The sequence below is a fragment of the Aspergillus welwitschiae genome (assembly GCF_003344945.1).
Source record: "Aspergillus welwitschiae strain CBS 139.54b unplaced genomic scaffold BDQ94scaffold_51, whole genome shotgun sequence".
NCBI classification, from domain to species: domain Eukaryota; kingdom Fungi; phylum Ascomycota; class Eurotiomycetes; order Eurotiales; family Aspergillaceae; genus Aspergillus; species Aspergillus welwitschiae.
The window spans coordinates 155,820-173,836 of NW_020798745.1; the positions used below are offsets into that span (position 1 = coordinate 155,820).

Consider the following 18,017-nt stretch of genomic DNA (forward strand, 5'->3'; position numbering starts at 1 on the left):
TAAGGAGACACTTGTAGCTAACTAAGTTGCTGGTATGATGAACACGACGCTATTCAAAGATCCTTACCCACTACGCGCTTCTAGAGGCCAACCCGTATGCGAGGCCATACCCATAACACACCACACCAGACTCAGGAGATGTTCCACCCATAGAATGACTAGATATCCAGTAACCTAAAATCGTTGTAACTATTTCTTGAATTCACAATCACTGCTGTAACCACAGCAACCCTTACCGGTATGGATTTATAGTAGTTACCGACCTATCGTCACCAGTCGGCATGCCGACGTCAAAAGCTGAATTTGATCCCGACTGCCTCTGGAAACCCTCTCGTTACTTGTCTCACATTCTAGAATGCCTCCACAGGATTTCAAGTCTCGGAACGTGTCAGGGCTCTGAGCGGCACACGATACATGGTATTCTTATTAACGTGCATTCCCCCACGTGAAGCAATTGTGAAAGCGCACAGTCCGGAAGCTGGTGTGTCAGGCTTTAGATGCACTCTCAGTAGGACTGTGACTCAGAGATCTCAGCGAAGTTTAGTACCTATGAAATATTTCACTGGTGTAAGTGGAGTGCACAACATACGTTTCGCTTACAGTAAGGGAGTCTCCTATGAATATAGTGCATCCTATGGTTGGGATTTGGGGCGACTAATTATACAGTGCAAAAAATGGCTACGTACTCTGATGTAGAGCCAAATCTGATGGCTAGTATTAGTGGGAGTTACAATATGTCTGATAAGTGTGGAGAGTAAAGGCTGCCAATATGTTGGTATTTAAGTCTCATGATCTCGATACTATGGGTCTGATATTTCGATATAATTGCTTATAACATGGGGAAAACAAATCACATAGTGTTGCTAAGATTGGTCTCTGGCTGCATGACCCGCGGAATAGCTCAGAATAACCAGAATGAATAAACATGGTTCACGTTAACGTTGACAATATTAACAAACACACGAATGCGACACTGAAGTGAAAAGGGCAGCAGGCGGGAGGGCGGTAGAGTCTTTATGTGTGCTTCCGAAACCCGACATCACGGCCCCGCACTGAAGAACTTCCTCCATATCAACACCCTCGCGCTCAAGCAACAAACACAGCCAAGATGCTTTCCCTCCTCCTGTCTGCCGAACTCAGCGGGTATGTCTTGTTCCTATATTACTAACTGGCCCTTTCACCTATCTATCCCTTCAGTCAAAACCCCCAAAGGTCATTTGATGTTTCCCCTCCGCAGAGATCCTTCCCCGCACCTCATCTCAAACCAACTCCAACTCACATATCTTCACCTCCAATAGCGTCACCGACCTCCGTCCCAAGGACACCGAGGAAGAGCCCTACTACTTCACTTTCAAAGTGCAATGCACCTCTTGTCGTGAAACCCACCCCAACTGGGTCAGCTTCAACCGCTTCGTAAGTCCGCTTCATCTCCCCCATCCTATAAATTCTCTGAACGGGAAACTTACTCTGTATCCAGGAACAACATGAAATCCCCGGTAGTAGGGGCGAGGCGAACTTTGTCTGGAAATGCAAGCTGTGCCAGGTGGGTTGACTTCCCCTTTCTAACTTCATTCTCGCAACTGAGAATACTGAAACATCGGGATGATGTGTAAATTAATATTGATTGGTACTAGAAAACCCACTCTGCCTCTATCACTGCCGGCCCCAACGTCTACGAGGCGGATGAGAAGCGCACTGCGAAGAAGGTGATTGAGATTGACTGCAGAGGATTGGAATTTACCGAGTTTAAGGCTGATGTAAGTGGTTAAATCGTCCTTTCCTTTTTCTTTCTCCTTCTTTTGAGTCTTTTGTGGTCCTTTACAGTGCTCTTTGTTGGGTTACCACGGGATAGCAGCAGCTAACAACTTATCAGGGTGAGTGGGAAGCGAAGGGAGCTGAGTCTTCTACTCCTTTCACCGGCATTGATTTGTCAGAGGAAGAGTGGTATGATTACGATGAGAAGGCGGGAGAGGAGGTTTCGATCAAGGAGATCAACTTTCAGGTCGGAAGGGCATAAGGGACGGAAATCACAAGTGGTTCTTGTATTATCATTTAATGAGAAATGGAGTGTAGTTTAGCCTGTGTAAGCGACGATAGAGCCTAAGGTTTCTTTGATGCTGTGTACGGCTGTACAGAACTATGATGGGGATGGAGAGCTATGCCTATTCAGACCACATAATTTGAGCAAGGTTTCAGGCCTGGAGATTGCTATATACAGCGAAATATCAACTCCAGGGAGAGAAAGAGAGTAACTGGCGCGGTGGGTGCACATTGAAGCTGATGAAATGCGGAGCGATACTGCAGTACTCACAAGGCGGTGTCTTTGTGCAGCTTGTGATTGGGTGATACCCGCGTCTGGCGGCATCACATTTTCGCGGACGGCATCAGCTCCGTCAAGTTGGCTCTGCGATCTCCGATAGACTGCCCAGCTCTTTTACAGCACGCGACCAACTCAATCTCACCTGGACGTGGAGACGGTCATTTTCTATTCCTACCAATACCCGTTTCCTTTGGCACGTCCGTTCCCATCGGCATCCATATTTTGCAAACTCCTGCTGAGCAGCTGGCATTGATTTCAGACCACCAACCATGAGTGTTCGTACTCTTCTATCCCTACTCCATTGACTCAAGCTTCATCTTCAGGCGTATACTTGTATTACTAAAGGAGTAAACTGACTCTGCGAATCTAGTTCAACCCTGTCAACCCCCGGCCTTTCCTCCAGGCTAGGTACGCACCCGGTCCCTTGTCGCTTGATCGCCCCGCCGCAATCCCATCCTATGACTTCCAATTCTATTGAAAAACATCCTCTAATTCAAATCGCAGAGTCGGTACCGAGCTCATCATCCGTCTGAAGTGGGGCCAAACGGAATACAAGGGCAAGCTTGAGAGCATCGATTCGTACATGAACGTGCTGCTCCGTGATACGGAAGAGTTCATTGATGGAAAGAACACGGGAACATTGGGTCTGGTCCTGATTAGGTGCGTTTATTCGGTCGCCTGCTATCTCGGGGGCTGGGGTTTCCTGATCCCAGTGCTGGGATCTGCGCATCTGTTACCCCTCTTCGGAGATACACTTGGACGCATATTGGAAGGACATTTGCTAACGCAATACGCTGATAGGTGTAACAACATCCTCTGGATGGGCTCTGCGGACAGCGTGGAAATGACGGACCTGGGACTACGATAGACGGAATCGGGCGCTATACCAGGCAAATGAAGACACATATACCAATAACTCTTCCCGATAAGATACGCGCACATTGGAAAGGTGCTCAGAAAGAGGCATATTGACGGATTTTCATGTACGGGTTTTTAGCAAGCTCCGTCCTCTACTTTTCTTTATTTCTGGACCAGGCGTTTTTACATGATGGCTTTCGAGGATTGATTCGGGGAAATGCAGTCTGAATTGTGCGGAGCTTGCTGGAAAATCTAACGGTCAAGGACATAAGAGAATAAGGTCTCTGATTCTGGTCTCCTATTATCTGGCACTGGATCACAGATATGTGGTGTCATCCACAGCCTGTGACATTCAATGTGCCGTTGAAAGCTCCTGTCAAGTACTTAGCCACATAGACGAATGTGATAATTACGAAAGGCCAACGAGTCGGAAGTATCTCCGTGTAGTGCATTGCGTGTACTACGTGGCCTGAGGCCAGTGTTGTTGTTTGCCTTGGACTGCCGCCAGAGAGCCTCTGCTTTACCCCACTCGATCATGTCATTCACATCAACATCCCATCCAGTACAACACCACCACAGACGCGTCTCTAAGCATATACTCTTTATCTGGTACGAAGTCAGTCTTCTCAAGCAGGCCTGCTTAGCCACTCAATGATTACTATGACTTCAGTATTTCCAAATAGTGGCCGCCAGTAGCCTCTAGACCCAAGTATGGCATTAATACTACACACCTTCGAGCACAGAGTAACGTTTTAGCTAGAAGACAGCCGCAGTATACAAGTCTAACTTAAGATACAACAATATACTGTCTTATGCGAGGCAGCACCCAAATAACATATAGTTGGATTTACCACGGATACTGAACAGTTTGGAGCAAACACCCAAAGATCAAATCATGAAGCCTTTCCCAAAAGCAAGCAGATCCAATAGCCGAGTTTCCCCATCAGATAATCTTGCTAATAACGCCAAGGTATGTAAAGTGTGATTGGGTCCGTTGTTGACATCAGCTGATATTGGCATAGGAATAGTTGCAAGTTATGGAAGGAAGAGGTCAGAGAAACGCCATTCGCAGCCATGCAAAACGAAAAGCTTTGGGCGTAGCAGGCCTCCCCACCCCTCAGGGAAACGCACACCCAATGCAGATAGTACCGCACTGGGCACAAACAGGGATATCGAGAGCAGGCGCTGAATATAGGTCGATAAGACGAACCATACGAGGTAGGTAATGTATATTGGGCTCATCGCAATCGATTTCCGCAGGCTCAGCCGAGTCAGAAGCGCAGTAAGTAGGGCAGGATTGGCACCTGGGCCACGGTAGCGGTACCATACGCCCCAGTGGGGATACAGCCACCACTTGAGGATGAGTCCATCATGAAGCATGCATAGCCCGATGGCTGTTCCAACCCACAGCATCAGCAAAGTCGAAATACTGAATGGGATCAATGTTTTCGAGAACCAGCGAAGGGCCATAATAGCAACTGTTAGGATATGAAGATTGAAAAAGATCACGCAGGAAAGCGGCATTCGGGTCTCACACCCTATCCTTCGTGCCACACTTTCCATAAAAGCATTATAATCAACCAACGACTTAACTTCAGGACTGATATAGTAATACTCGCGCTCGGCTGCCTCATCCTTCTGTGCTTGTTCTGCATAATCCGTCGGAAGCTGTCGTTCGTCACGCAGCAACAGTGCGATATATCGGCTCAGCATCTCGGCAGCAGGAGGAATGCCTCCCTGGCCAGGCCGTGCGTAGCCCAAAAAGAAAAGACAGTCGCCCAGCCCCTCGGGGAAGCAATGTAGGAACCATGATCGTGGGTTAGGCGAGAAGGGAATACCGTCAGGGAGCTGAAGCCAAGGAAACTCCAATCGGAAGCCATGACAAAGCAAGATGGCATCAAACTCGCGCCGTTGCCTTGTCCCATCTGGTAGGCTAAATTCACAGGTCCGCCCACTAACAGAGACAAACGGGGTTATTAAGGCCTCTAACTTCTCTTTGTCTAATGCCTGACACATTCGCGAACTTTTTGTGATAACTGTGGATTGATCACTGCGGAGGAACGCCGTTGCCAACCTTTCCAAAAACCAGCGCTCTCTTGTGGACATGATTAGGCCATTATAGAAGACGGCACGACGGAACAAGCTATAAAGATAAACGTTTTGTGCTGCACCCAGGCGATTTGTAGTGATGGCTTCAAGGAAGATGCTGACCGGGAAGTCCACGGTTTGGTTGGCTCTCATTTGTTGCATCTCATCAAGCCTGTTAAGGTAGCGAATCCCCACACAGGGTGGACGTCGCAACCACACTGTCAGATTAGGTGATAATTCACACAGGTCTGCTGAGATATCGGCACCGCTTTCGCCGCCTCCTACGATCAGGACCCTAAGCTTCTTTTCCGCGACTTCCCGCATGAAATATTCGTCGTACGCGTTGGAATGGATAATCTTGCCCTCGAATCCCGCCAGCTGTGAAGGTACATCATTGGGAACTTGGCTACCACCTGTTGCAACAATAAGGGCATCTGCCTGCAATTCAATGATGGATTCATCGTTCTCATCGCCTCTTGTCTGCTTGATCGACAGATTCCATTGTTTATCGTCTCCGCGAGTGGCCTTACAAACTTCCGAGCGATACCTGATATGACGTTCGAGATCGAAATGGCGAGCATAATCTTGCAGATATAGCAAATAATCCCCGGCCGTGGAATATCGCATGCGAGATGGATCCGGAAAGTCCGAGAAAGCCATCGCCCAGTTGGAGATCGTGAGGTGGAGGTTCGGATAAGCCATTGCTGTGGCGAACAGACCACCCAGCTGATTGGAACTTTCATATATGGTTGCGTCGAGACCTGCTTGCAGCATCTCTTTCAATGCTACTAAGCCACAGGGCCCAGCTCCAACGATGGCCACTCTTTTCATGATGGGTGAGGAGAGAAGGTCAATCCGCTCTTGGACTATGGGGCACTGCACCCACAAAAAGTCCCGAAGGGACCATTGCCCTTACTTATAATCACACTATTTGATCAGGTCACTTGATTGAGAGGTTGCATTGTGTGACAATTGTTAGCCAGTTATTATTGGACACGGCGCAGAGCCGTCTACAGCAGCTGACGCCTTGGGGCCTTATCTTAGTTCGTTCGCTACTGCATGCGGTGACTAAATGGCTGTCGATCCAACGACAAACCCTCTCTGAGTGGTTGTCCGAAGTGCAGATTGTGAACAGATGGTGAGCGCTAAACCATAAGCAGATCGGTTGGCGCTTTCTTGCAACCATTTCAGCTCGCCACATGTTGCCAAATATCATATTGTGCGTACATCGTGTCTGGCGATCTGTCTCTGCCCATACTCCATATATATTACCCGGTATCGAAGCCTTAGCCAATCCAAGCAGGCCTACTTTCTATCATTTCGCTTTTATCATGCCATATAGTTGAAAGGAAGCTTCTTGAAACCGCCAACTGAGACAACCCACCAATTCCTTCCGCACAGAGACCGAAGGGAGAGGTACGCGCTTCAGTAGGGTGTTGGAATCCGATTTAGCTTATTACCATAATGTGCCGAGAATATAGTCTATGGCAATTTGCAACCGAACCATGGGCATTTATGACATAGACAACACATGATAAAGGCCCTTTCATCATTAAGGATCAAGACACTGTCGGTAGAATATGACATTGTATACCGTCAATCGAAACACTCAATTAAATCGCAGCTATATAAATTGCACCAAACAGCGTACAGCCACGTGTACATAAGGAGAGTCGAAGTTGTAGAAAATCACACGATCGAGCCAGATACAAATGTAGATGAGCAATTCAACGGACCAGCCAGTTGCCTGCCAGTCATTTCGTCCTCAAGCCACTTCCTGCCTCTCACCTGCACTTCCGTAGATCTTATGTGTGCCCTTTCTACCGACTCAATCGAGGCGTAGTTGAGGCCACCTATGATGTGAGGAAAGAAGCGCATATCCGATAACTGAAGTCACTTTCAGCAAGAAAGTCATCGATTCCATTCTAATCTGCCTGAGCATATAGGAGCGGGGCCAGGAGCAATTCCAGGAGCTACAGAGCTAGGTTAGAGTCTTGTCATCTATAACCGTTTGGGCTGGATCATGTACATACCCATTGTTCAAGTTTGTCCTCATGCTCTCGGTATTCTTGGAACTGTGCATCCAGCCTCTCTGCAACATGAAGTAAGTATTAGGCTGCTCATAATTTCTTGGCATTGACCTACCGCTTGTTATGTATAGAACATCATCGAGCTCCGAATCATCTCTCAGATCGTTCAAGAAGCCTTCTGCCTCCCGGTCGTTGCCAATCTGGCTAATTTGGAATCGAACAACTATCTTGGTCAATAATGGATACAAAATGATGTGTGAGAGTAACTCACCGTCTCGTTTATACCCATACTTTTCCAGCACTTTGCCACACTCTAGAATAGCCTCCTTCAAAGTAGAGCGCCTTTCGCGTGACTTTCTATTCCCTTGAGGGTGACCGTCTGTGATGATGGAGACTAGTACGGGGCGTTTCAAGTTGTTCTCTCTCAGAGGCTTATACACAATATCCTCGAGAACCTTCTTCCTGAGGTTGAGACCAATCTCTGTCCACCCGAGGAAAGGAGTCTGCTGGATAATCTGAGATACCTCTTCCGATGTCGGTTTTGACATCGCTGCCGTTGTAGCCTGATTGATGAACCGCAATTCGATACCCTCATCGTCTGGTACGACACGAGTGGTGATGCTGGTGATTCGCTGGGAAAGCCCATCAAGGTGTTTACTTCGATTCTCTCGTTTCATGGAGCCGCTGTCGTCTGCTAGTTGTGAGTATAATAAACGGGAAGGGTGTGAAATAAACTTACCGCAGTAGAGCACAGGCTGATAGAAAGCTAGATGGGCAAGATCCTTGACATTTACAAGATTGCCTGGGGCACGGTCCAGGTCCACAGCTTTCTCTACAACAGTCTCGATGAACGGACTATCTCTGGGAAAGAACTTTTCCAGGTTATGTTTCTTCACGATATCACCCAGCTTTTTCTTGAACTCATCTCTCTCTTTCTCTCTATCGTCCTGGAAAGTGGCCGTCTCATTGAAGTACTATCATTATTTGAGAAGTATCAGCAGCATATCCACATAGGCCAGGAGAGTTTGCCTTACCTTCTTGTATCTCTCTTCGACTTTACCAGACAACCTAAATCGGCTGAAAATGGCATCTTTGCATACCATGGTAGCCCCCGTCACTGCTCCAGCAGTAGCAACTGCCATGAGATTCCTGTTTGTCCAGAACATAACCGCCATAACGAAACTAATGACTTTGGCCACTTCAATTGCGCGGGTCTGAAACCTGGTCCAATACGGCCTCATAGCGTTCAAAATGTGCGGTCGGCCTTGCGCCAGGTCCTCAGCGGACTTGTCATTGACTTTCTCCGTCGGGTCTGCTCCATTGTCCACAAGAGCGCTGATGACTCGAGGAGACTTGTGAGTCTTTACAGCCTGAACTAATGGAGTGGACCCTTTGTCGGATGCGACTTTCGAGGAAATCCTTGGGTTCGCGTTCTTGCTGAGAAGAATCTGAATCAGGCGCTCGTAGCTATTGGCTTTGTCGTTTCTGTGGTTGCAGGCTATCCATAGAGGAGGCCGACCTTGCTCAAGCCCATCTGGATCGGCGCCGTGGTTCAAGAGCAGTTGAGCTGTTGGGATGTCACCGTTGAACACGGCGACACCCAAAGCGGTCTTCTTGTCGGCGTCGTTGTAGTCGTTGGGATAGTTGGGATCGTTGGGATCGTTGTTCCCTTCTTGCAGCTGGTTCTTGAGCTCCTCCAACTTGCCGGCTTTGGCAAGTTCGTAGATGCTTGTCATGGTGAAGAGAGGTTCGTGGGGTTGGATATTGTAGGTTGAGTTGTTCGTTGAAATAGACGCTGCTGGCTATGCTACTCATTATGAAATGGGTTGGGCTCGAACAAACTCTGGTAACTGGAACAGTGCTGCATCAGGTCAACATTACCTCTGTATGCGATGCTTTCTCATCGGGCATCTTCACGAATGCCATGCTGTGAGTCACCAGACAATCATCTGCAATCGACAATCAGCTTCTTGTTTCAGATTCTTCAGCCTTGCTCTGTCTACGCCTTGGCCGGTCACTGCCTCGCACAGCCACATCAGAAAGATCATCTACTTGAAATTGGAGTCAAGAGGCAGAAAAGCATCTGTATTTACCCGTGCCAAAATGTTGAAGCGAAATGACCGCCCTCCTGTATATGACCTGCATGCATGCTGCCATCCGATACTAGCTTGCAGTTACTCCATTTGGGCAGGGCAGAAAGTCTGTCAGAGAGCACACATCCATGCTCGAATACGTCACCGCGGCAGGCTAGACAGCGGCGTTCACGATAACTTTTGTATTTTTCTTGGACAAAATTCAATCTTTTAGGCCCACTCGAAGCCCAAAGGCCCACTCAGGTAATAACATCGGCGACACCAAAGCAGCTGAGCTGGATACCTGATCCATGAGGCTGAGGCAAACAGAGGGAGTAAGCAATTGCGGCTCATCGGAAGGACGTTAGATGTTGTAATGACGAATACTGCCGAGGCAGATAACTATTTTGGTATCTAGTTGCCTTGTGAGCCTAGTGGCAACCGATCTTGACGATGCCCGACATGAGTGGCTACTGATAAGATGGATGCAATGTGTTGCTGCAATGTGATGCAGCGCTGCTACCTGAGCAGATGTCACTAGCCGTCACTTCTTCCTTTGGACTTGCATTCTAGTACTGATTAGCAAGACTAGACTCCTGTACCCGTAAACGACTTGACAAACGAGAGCCGACTAGAACTGAAGCCCGACGAAGTACCCCTGCTACTGCGATATTATAAGGGCTTAGCTTAGTATACGTCACTTCGGTTGGCGAGGAGTTTCTCCGCGGATAACGCTCCAGAGCCCCTCAAGCAATGCACGGATGCCATCAACTCCGTTTCAAGCTAATGGCTTCTGCAGGATGAATACATTGGACCTCTCGATGCTGAGTCCGGTAACTAATCCCCGATCCCCGGCGCCTTGCGGTGTTCTTCTTTCCCCGATTCGAAGCTTCAGACCCACTCGGGCAATTGACAAACATCAAGACGCCTTCATGTTTCTGGTTCCTCAGCTCTCCAAAGATCTAGTGGCGCACAGTTTTGACAGCCCCTACGGAGTGCTTACCGGGTACCACCTCCTACCAATCAAACCAACCACTTGATTGAAACACTCCTGTCCCTGCCTTACTGGGCCATATTCTACCGACCATATGCGTTTGCCTCACTTCTGGCAGCTCGGTTCCTCCACCAATAGTGCTGGGCACCGTTCTTGCATTTGAGCATACCATTGAATACCTAAGAGGTATGAGCACGACGAAGTGGTTGGAGTCCCTGCCCATCATAACATGGATCCTTTCCTGCATATGCATCCGTGTGCTCTTTTCCTCTTGCTGTTCTCTAACAGTTTCTCCTGATACCCAGACACCGTGGTGCATTGTAACATTTGTAACATTTGCTCAGGGATTAAAATAAATTGATTTCTCAAACGCTTCTCGCAGGGTTATCATCATCATACCCCATTGCTGATTGTCCATCTATCACATTCTACTCAATACCTCCCCTAAAAGAATGATCACCCCCACCATGAACTCAACCTTTATCCCCCGATCAGAGGAGATCGGCAACTCCGATGCGGCCGAGGACCTCTACGGCCTTGGAGTACGACTCGGGTTCTACCTTCAAGCCCTAGCCATGATCCTCTACATGTTCGGCGATCGCAAAACCTACGGAACAGGGCTAAAGATAGCCTCTGGAAGCATTACTGTATCCATCTTAGCCTCGTGGTTCAGCTACGCAGCTCAAGCCCAATTCAGTCCAAGCGAAGCAATCATCGTCTTATTTTATCTCACGAGCCTGTCGCTCCCCGCTAAATATACCCTTATCAACCCGCGTACTATCAAAGGCGAATCAATCGGCGTTTTTACTCTCATTCTCACCGAATTAGCTACTTGCGCCGCCCTCTTATGGACTTTTGCGACGCTTGTGGACACGCTGCCGCGATTAGAAACCCCTAATCTGGGTTTCTTCTTTGCGCCCGTGTCTCTTACGGGATGGTTCCGATACCTTGCCCTTGCCTATTTTGTCATCGATGCGACAACCTCGCTGATCAGCGTGAGTAAGATGTTCCAAGTATTGCATATTGCCTGGAAACCCGATGGTAGCAGCGAAAGTGAATCGTTAAGCTCGGACAAGGAAGAGCAAATTAAGGAGCTCATTATGTGGAAGGGATGGTTGATATACGTTGCGGGACTCTACTGGGTTTTCTCAATTGTGGCTATTGAAACGACCTTGGTTTGGAATCACTTGACTCCCTTGAACGACCTTGGATCACCCGGTCAATTAATCCCATTTGTGACGGGGGTCATTCTGCTGCTGGATAGCATAGCTGTCGTGGCAAGGGAGCATTTTATACGATATCTGGAGATGGCGAACCCCATCTGTGATTATTGGTTATTTGTTTTATGGCTCCTTGGTCAGGGCTATCGCATCCAACTCCGTTATAAGTTGTCTTTTCTACGCAAGCTCCCTTACCCGCGAGATGAGGAGAGCGGTGTATGGTTGAGGAATAAGAGCGAAAGCAGGAGCAGCTGCTAGTTATAGATGTCATCCTAGGAGCCTGTTGGTAATGACTGTTGAGAAAGTCTGATGCAGTATATAGCAAAGATGGAATTACAACCACTACTTCTACTACTCTAAGTAAAATGCAACGTACTAAGCTATCAGCGAACATAATAATCGAGTAGCATGGGAAGCACTTACTCGAATAGGTCTCCCGTGCATCCATTTTTCAAAGGTCAGCCCTGGGCCATCCAAAGTCCCCTCTTCTCGATCCAACTCTGACATCCCCTCCGATGTCATGCGCAAGGCCAACAATTCGCTGCCTTTTCCCACACCCATCCTTAACACGACATGGAACACATCTGCTGTCATCTCTTTCCTCTCAGCTTTACCTTTTTCTAATTCAGCGAAGCAGAGCGGCTGAAGCTTGTCTGTAAGCTTGACACCCCGTGACTTGACATCCCACAAGACCCACTGCTGCGTCATCCTGTCATCGGGCCAATCCGGCGATGCAACATGTTGAAAGACATACAGCGGGGCCGCAATTCTTGTTGGTGTTGATGCATATGCCGGAAAGATATTGAATACGGAGTTCAATTCCTCTCGGCCCCAATGAACCCAAGCGTATTCTTCTTCGGACAGAAAATTTAGATACAATGGCTCTGCCGGCTCGCCCCTTTGCTCGATAGCCTTTAGAGCCTTGCAACGGTGAAGGACACCCACCCAGTTGAAGACCTGCTGCAAGGTTTGTATGCTCAGCCGGGCTCCCATGCTTCCTTTTTTGCGTCCTGTCTTGCGCTTTGCGTCCGGTCCGTTATTACTGTTGTCGGTCAAATTATTGCTATCGCTGCTGGGACAGTTCAATGTATGCACCATACTTACTGGACAGCAATAACTGTTTCATGACCACGATAGGGCATCCACACCGGTGAGCCACTCACGCCCGGTTCTGTATCAATCCCATATTCCAAGCTATTCTTGGCAGACCTGAAACACTCCCCATTGCTTGATCTGACTCCCTCCGACATGTTATTCTTACCCGACTTGTCTGGGTAATATCCAGTGAGCTCCAGTCGTTCACCATGGAAGTTGCTTTCGCTGAGCGCCAATGAAAAGCCAAACCCCAGTTGTCGCTTTTCAGTCGGTCTGCTTTTGCCCTCTGTGGCTCCACTAGACTGTGAAGGTGGTCTCAATCCGTCCGCCACGTTCTGGATCTCCTCCGGCACGATGATCACTCCATAATCATTATCAGAATCCCGCCCTTTGCGAGATTGATTGTATGCAGGACATACGTGCCGTTGAAGCCCAGTCGCATCGATAGCACCTTTTCCATGGCGCTCGACAGAAAGGTTCTGGGACGGATTGTTGTTCGCATCGACCAAGTTGTGCGCGGCTGTCAAGATGACGTATGATTTCGCCGTAGGGATATTGATGTAGAAGCCTGTTCCAAGCTTGATATCGCCTGTTGTATATGGTGAGTGGTGCTGTTAGCCTTCCATCTAATCAAATACAGTTTCCAACCCTACCGTCTCTTGTGAATCGAAGTTTGACTACCCAGTCCTCGAGGGCCTGGGTACGAGCGCGGTTCAGCCCTCTAGTACCTTCATCCTGTAGCAGTGAGGTCCACGATGGGTCCCACACTAAAGGGTTGAGCCCGTCGGTGTCTTGCGGCATATGAAGACTGTTTAGGCTGTAAGATGTGCACAACTGACGTGGGTTTCAGGAACCTCGCTTTGTGGCGAGTAATAATAGTCCAAGATATACGTAAGTAGCCATATTGATGACCGGTCGACAAGTTAACTATGAGTTACTGACTCGTTGAATAGTATGTAGCTGATAGCAAAGTACTGCTATCTCGGTCACTCCGACGAGGATCCAATTTCGGGTGTGTATGCATCTACCCTGATCCCTGCCCTCAACCTCTGGCGAGGCTGTACAGCTGAGCTAATGCAGCTTATCCCCACACAGCTGAAGAATGAGATACATAGATAATTATTCCCTGCTGATACGGTATTTTACATTCAGCTCATTGTGCATCACTAGTTACAGCGACTGACTCGTTGGTGATTGCGCGATGAGTGTGACTACGCCTGCATTGCATGGCGCATTTCAGCACTTGCATACACCAACCACAAGATATCAATAATCGATCCCCTCATAATAGTTCATCGAAGCAATCTTTCATCTACCAGAAGCCCTCTACCCATTGGCCTTATATTCCTAACGCACTGTTCAACAGCCCATTTCATCATCAGATCTCTCACAGATCCCAAAAGATGGAAACCACACTCGAAGACATCGCCTACCTCCTCACAATCCCCACGGGAGCCTTATCTCTTGATGGATCCACCATGTACTTCGTCGTAGTTGACGATGGAATCCTAGTCGAGAGACATTGGAACGGCAATGAAGTAACCCGGCAATATTTCATCTCGGAGGACGTCGCGGAATCACCTTCTGCGAAGTATTTGCTGAGCGATGATGTTGTGAGTATCTGAAGAAACTCTTATAATACTATACAACATACATAAAAGTATTGCAAATTGACCATAGAACTAAGCGCCGCATATTCTGCCCCTCCGCCGAAAACGTCCTGCAGTGCTACCAATGGGACGAGTCCGAGGAGGAATGGGATGAAGTGACACTTGTGACTCAGGATACTCCTGCTGTTCATCCGAGAAGCAAGGTCAGTGGTTGCTTCAACGGAGATAATCAATTGATCTTCTATCAAGATCCTTCTGGTTGCCTCCAAGGTCTTCGTATTGACCAGGACGGGAACTGTAGCGCGCTTCCTCCTTTGTTGGCGAAGACCTCCGAGCGTCCTCTCGTTCATACTGCATATGAGGCAGATGACGAATCCATTCATGTCTTGTACTTCGATCATACGACGAAGGTGATTCGTGATTTAAAGTGGGATGGTGACACGAATTGGCAAGGTGAGCTGCAAACCTATCTCCCTTTGGTATTCTCGAAATGCCCGTTGACATATGAAAGACACAATCGCAAGTTCCGGAGAAGGCTTTGGCAATCACGAGCTGTCCTCATTCGTCAAAACCTCGACACATGAAGAAGAAACCGGGTTTCTAGCCATCTCAACTGATAACATAGTCCTCTCTATCAATTCGCAGGGTCAACGCGTCGAATTGGGGTCCTTTGATCGTAAGCGATTTGTGGCCGCAACAAGTGAGGAATGCATATATGAGACATTGACTCTGCTGAAGAATCTTGTGACCCGGTTCGGCGGGAAAAGCAAGAAGTAGTTACGGGGTATTAGTATCCTTCTGATAAGTGTGTCATGACAGCGTGAGTAGAGAGATTGTTATATCGCTAGGACTATGTCTACATCCATATCAAGCAGTTATGATGATTGTAGCCATGAATCACTCAAGAGCTCCCTTGCTGATTGTCTCTCCTTTGCGTTCCATTTGAGGATTTTCCGTAGGAACTGGAGGAATAGTTGCTGTGATTTTCCCTCCAAGTTTCCCTCAAGCTGTTCTAGAGATATCGAAGGTATCTCGACAGCTCCTTTCCAATTTCCTATTTCGTTATCAGTGATGTGTCCTGCAGAATCAGGTTTAGTACATACCCTCGCCGTCGAAGAACTTAGGTGCATAGTCACTGTTCTGCACCATTTTCTTTGGCGGTGGTCCCATTAGAGCAATCATTTCAGCGAGATGATGAGCATCAGAAGGGTTTCGGTTGGGATCTCGGGCATAGAACAGATGTCCTTCTTGGAAGATATCCCATGTCTGTTCCCAAATTGAATAAGTAGAAGGCATGGAAGCTGATCAAGTACCATAATAGCTAACAAAATTATCATCGTCAGGAGGGATAGAGGCATACCAGAACTCCGACATTCCAGATATCCACCTTTTCATTCCAAGGCATTCGCAATATCACCTCAGGTGCCCGATATATATAGGGCTGAATATCTCCAATGTAGAAGTTTGATCCAAAGCGAGCCTGACCAAAGTCACATAGAGTAGGACGACCATGTTGTTTGGTTTTTCTGAGTTTGCGGGATGCATAGATCTCCCGATCGCCGGCAATTTTGCGCGGGCTGGGATTGACTTTCTCTTCTTCTTCGAAATGAGATAAGATAGAAGTATCTTCTATTCCCATCATGACATTCCTTTCCTGGATATCTAGAGACCAGCTCAGTAGGGGCCCTTCTTCGAGAATACGCGAGGGATGCCAAACCCGTATGGACAATTCCAGCCTCGGTATGAAGACAATCCAGAGCAAGTAGGAGATGCATTAAGGTTAACTTGACTATATTTTCAGTAAAGTGGTTTGGCCCTGAGTTGAGTGCGAAATTCGTGTATACTCATTCCAAGGGGTGGATGGACAAGACATCCGAATGTGCCTTTTGCGGATGTGATCTGGAAGCTATCCAATGCTGTCCGGATAAGCTTGGCGCCAGCATGATCTGGCACACTAAGGGAATTCAGATGACTGCAGGCTGATATCTCTCTTCGAGCTTCTGATGAATCGCACTCGAAGACTTTCAGCGTGACATATGTGCTGCGCTGCCTACCCGTACTAAACTAGGTAAGACTTCCCATATCAATTGTGGATAGGGGTAAAGTTTGACCAACAATAGATCCCTGCACAACCAAATGGTTGAGTATCCCCCGTAGCCCAGTTTTCCAACAACTTTATACCGCGATTGGAAGACCTCGCCAATTCTGACAGGATAGGATCTCTCGGGCGAGTACCATGGCAGGGTTTCTTCCTCGAGCTTTTCGGTCGGGTCAAGGAGAGGGAGACTGGATTGAGAGTAGTTTCGCACGGGCCAGAGAAGACAATGAAACAGGGATCGACTGTAGTAAGGCCGTCTGGATAGTTGGGGTGACAGGTGGTACATCCAGGTCATGATGAGAGGACTGTCGAGGAGTATTGCGAATGGTTAGTTCAGGAAGTGATATCTCAGCCTGGTATTTCCGAATGCAGTCACATGATCCCATCCTCTGTATGACAATTGTTCCACAACCAAATGAGTTAGGATTTTTCTCAGTCTGATGCCTATTTAACCCCGCTATCTGTGAGATGCATCTGTCTCTTGGATGACCACGCTCGGTTGATCCATCTTAGCCTTGCCTGCAATCTGCAGATCTTGCTACCAAACCATCCTATATTTCCTGCGTCCGTCGGCATACTCCACTACATGTCTACGCTTCATTTTGGTCTACTTTCTGTCCTTCATCAGCTTGTCACATCATCATTTTAAACTAGCCCATCCACCTCCATCATGGAGAACAACGAGGAGTCCGAACATTATGAGGACTCTGAGGACTCTGAGGACAGTGACCTCTCGAACGGCCAGCCCGAAGAGACCTACATCTACTTAGATGACCTACCAATTCTGGCAACCTGTTACCTGTATGTCATTATAGTACCTGGAGATGGCGAACTCAAGCACTGGATTCTTTACATCGACGCCCCAACCTGGACCGAAAAGCCTATGGTCCACCTCGTCGGATCTCCAACGTATTACCGAGTCGAAGCACGATTCTTGACAAGAAATGATGAAAGAAGGATCATCAAACGAGTTAATCTGTGTGATATTCCGAATGCACAGAATGTGTACGATGATATCATCGATGCTGGAGAATGGGCAGAGATCGATAATCAGGATCCGAGCTATAACTCTCAGATCTACATTCTCGAGCTTTTGGATGACTTGGAACACCGAGGCATTGTCAGCATGAATGATCCATGGTATAGAGAGGGCAAGAGAGAATTGGAGGGAATGCGGCAGATACAGATTGATTGGATATGAATGGATGTTGAGCCGTTACTGTCTAAGGTGCTGTTGGCGCTCTTTGTTCAGTATGGCTTCGGATATTGAAAGGGGGTATGCCTGACTTGGGATATCTCGTGCTACTTATCTAGGAACATCAATGGAACCTTGGATTTGTTTTGCAATTTCACGTTTCTTAGCCAGCGTTTGGCTGTCTATATAGCATCTGCCATAGGTTCTATGCCCATCGGCACCATGCATAAGTGACAAGGCTAGTGTGGACCGTTGCCAATGATATCGAGACACATCAGGAACACACAGCCTCACATGCAGTTACTGGTGAGAACGGAAACCTTACTAGTCTTGTTAAGCGAGCAAACGCAAACTAGGGTGAGGGGTAAGGTGTCCAGCCTTTGAAGCCATCTTTGCCTCGCTTTTGCCCTTCTCAAACATTTTCGTCTCAGTGACTG

At 47.9% G+C, this 18,017-nt stretch overlaps 8 protein-coding genes across 8 annotated transcripts; 4 read left to right on the forward strand and 4 right to left on the reverse strand.

Annotated features, from left to right (window-relative positions):
• Positions 1 to 1,108: 1,108 nt before the first annotated feature.
• Positions 1,109 to 3,188, forward strand: BDQ94DRAFT_175233 (DUF866 domain protein; the record flags this gene model as incomplete). Its single annotated transcript, XM_026772476.1, has 8 exons — positions 1,109 to 1,143; positions 1,299 to 1,413; positions 1,478 to 1,543; positions 1,635 to 1,757; positions 1,874 to 2,002; positions 2,691 to 2,728; positions 2,825 to 2,980; positions 3,122 to 3,188. 8 exons carry the CDS (start codon positions 1,109 to 1,111, stop codon positions 3,186 to 3,188), a joined length of 729 nt encoding a protein of 242 aa, XP_026620944.1.
• Positions 3,189 to 4,150: 962 nt separating this feature from the next.
• On the reverse strand, positions 4,151 to 6,189 carry BDQ94DRAFT_184199 (flavin-containing monooxygenase). The gene has a single exon (XM_026774585.1). It carries the CDS (start codon positions 6,095 to 6,097, stop codon positions 4,214 to 4,216), a length of 1,884 nt encoding a protein of 627 aa, XP_026620945.1. The 5' UTR covers positions 6,098 to 6,189; the 3' UTR covers positions 4,151 to 4,213.
• Positions 6,190 to 7,191: 1,002 nt separating this feature from the next.
• BDQ94DRAFT_184201 (ankyrin repeat domain-containing protein) lies at positions 7,192 to 9,032 on the reverse strand (the record flags this gene model as incomplete). The annotated part of the gene is made up of 5 exons (XM_026774586.1): positions 7,192 to 7,239; positions 7,300 to 7,358; positions 7,412 to 7,987; positions 8,036 to 8,270; positions 8,331 to 9,032. The coding sequence occupies 5 exons, from the start codon at positions 9,030 to 9,032 to the stop codon at positions 7,192 to 7,194; spliced, it is 1,620 nt and encodes a 539-aa protein (XP_026620946.1).
• Positions 9,033 to 10,829: 1,797 nt separating this feature from the next.
• BDQ94DRAFT_163244 (uncharacterized protein) lies at positions 10,830 to 11,840 on the forward strand (the record flags this gene model as incomplete). Its single annotated transcript, XM_026769700.1, has 1 exon — positions 10,830 to 11,840. The coding sequence occupies one exon, from the start codon at positions 10,830 to 10,832 to the stop codon at positions 11,838 to 11,840; it is 1,011 nt and encodes a 336-aa protein (XP_026620947.1).
• Positions 11,841 to 11,933: 93 nt separating this feature from the next.
• BDQ94DRAFT_163245 (uncharacterized protein) lies at positions 11,934 to 13,478 on the reverse strand (the record flags this gene model as incomplete). The annotated part of the gene is made up of 4 exons (XM_026769701.1): positions 11,934 to 11,957; positions 12,006 to 12,624; positions 12,687 to 13,266; positions 13,331 to 13,478. The coding sequence occupies 4 exons, from the start codon at positions 13,476 to 13,478 to the stop codon at positions 11,934 to 11,936; spliced, it is 1,371 nt and encodes a 456-aa protein (XP_026620948.1).
• A 602-nt stretch (positions 13,479 to 14,080) lies between these two features.
• On the forward strand, positions 14,081 to 15,078 carry BDQ94DRAFT_184205 (uncharacterized protein; the record flags this gene model as incomplete). The annotated part of the gene is made up of 3 exons (XM_026774587.1): positions 14,081 to 14,290; positions 14,365 to 14,740; positions 14,799 to 15,078. 3 exons carry the CDS (start codon positions 14,081 to 14,083, stop codon positions 15,062 to 15,064), a joined length of 852 nt encoding a protein of 283 aa, XP_026620949.1. The 3' UTR covers positions 15,065 to 15,078.
• A 22-nt stretch (positions 15,079 to 15,100) lies between these two features.
• BDQ94DRAFT_184209 (kinase-like domain-containing protein) lies at positions 15,101 to 16,693 on the reverse strand. The gene is made up of 6 exons (XM_026774588.1): positions 16,403 to 16,693; positions 16,132 to 16,337; positions 16,005 to 16,076; positions 15,648 to 15,949; positions 15,391 to 15,553; positions 15,101 to 15,341 (listed from the first exon to the last, which is right to left on the reverse strand). Exons 1-6 carry the CDS (start codon positions 16,678 to 16,680, stop codon positions 15,163 to 15,165), a joined length of 1,200 nt encoding a protein of 399 aa, XP_026620950.1. The 5' UTR covers positions 16,681 to 16,693; the 3' UTR covers positions 15,101 to 15,162.
• A 362-nt stretch (positions 16,694 to 17,055) lies between these two features.
• Positions 17,056 to 17,586, forward strand: BDQ94DRAFT_175240 (uncharacterized protein; the record flags this gene model as incomplete). The annotated part of the gene is made up of 1 exon (XM_026772477.1): positions 17,056 to 17,586. One exon carries the CDS (start codon positions 17,056 to 17,058, stop codon positions 17,584 to 17,586), a length of 531 nt encoding a protein of 176 aa, XP_026620951.1.
• Positions 17,587 to 18,017: the final 431 nt, after the last annotated feature.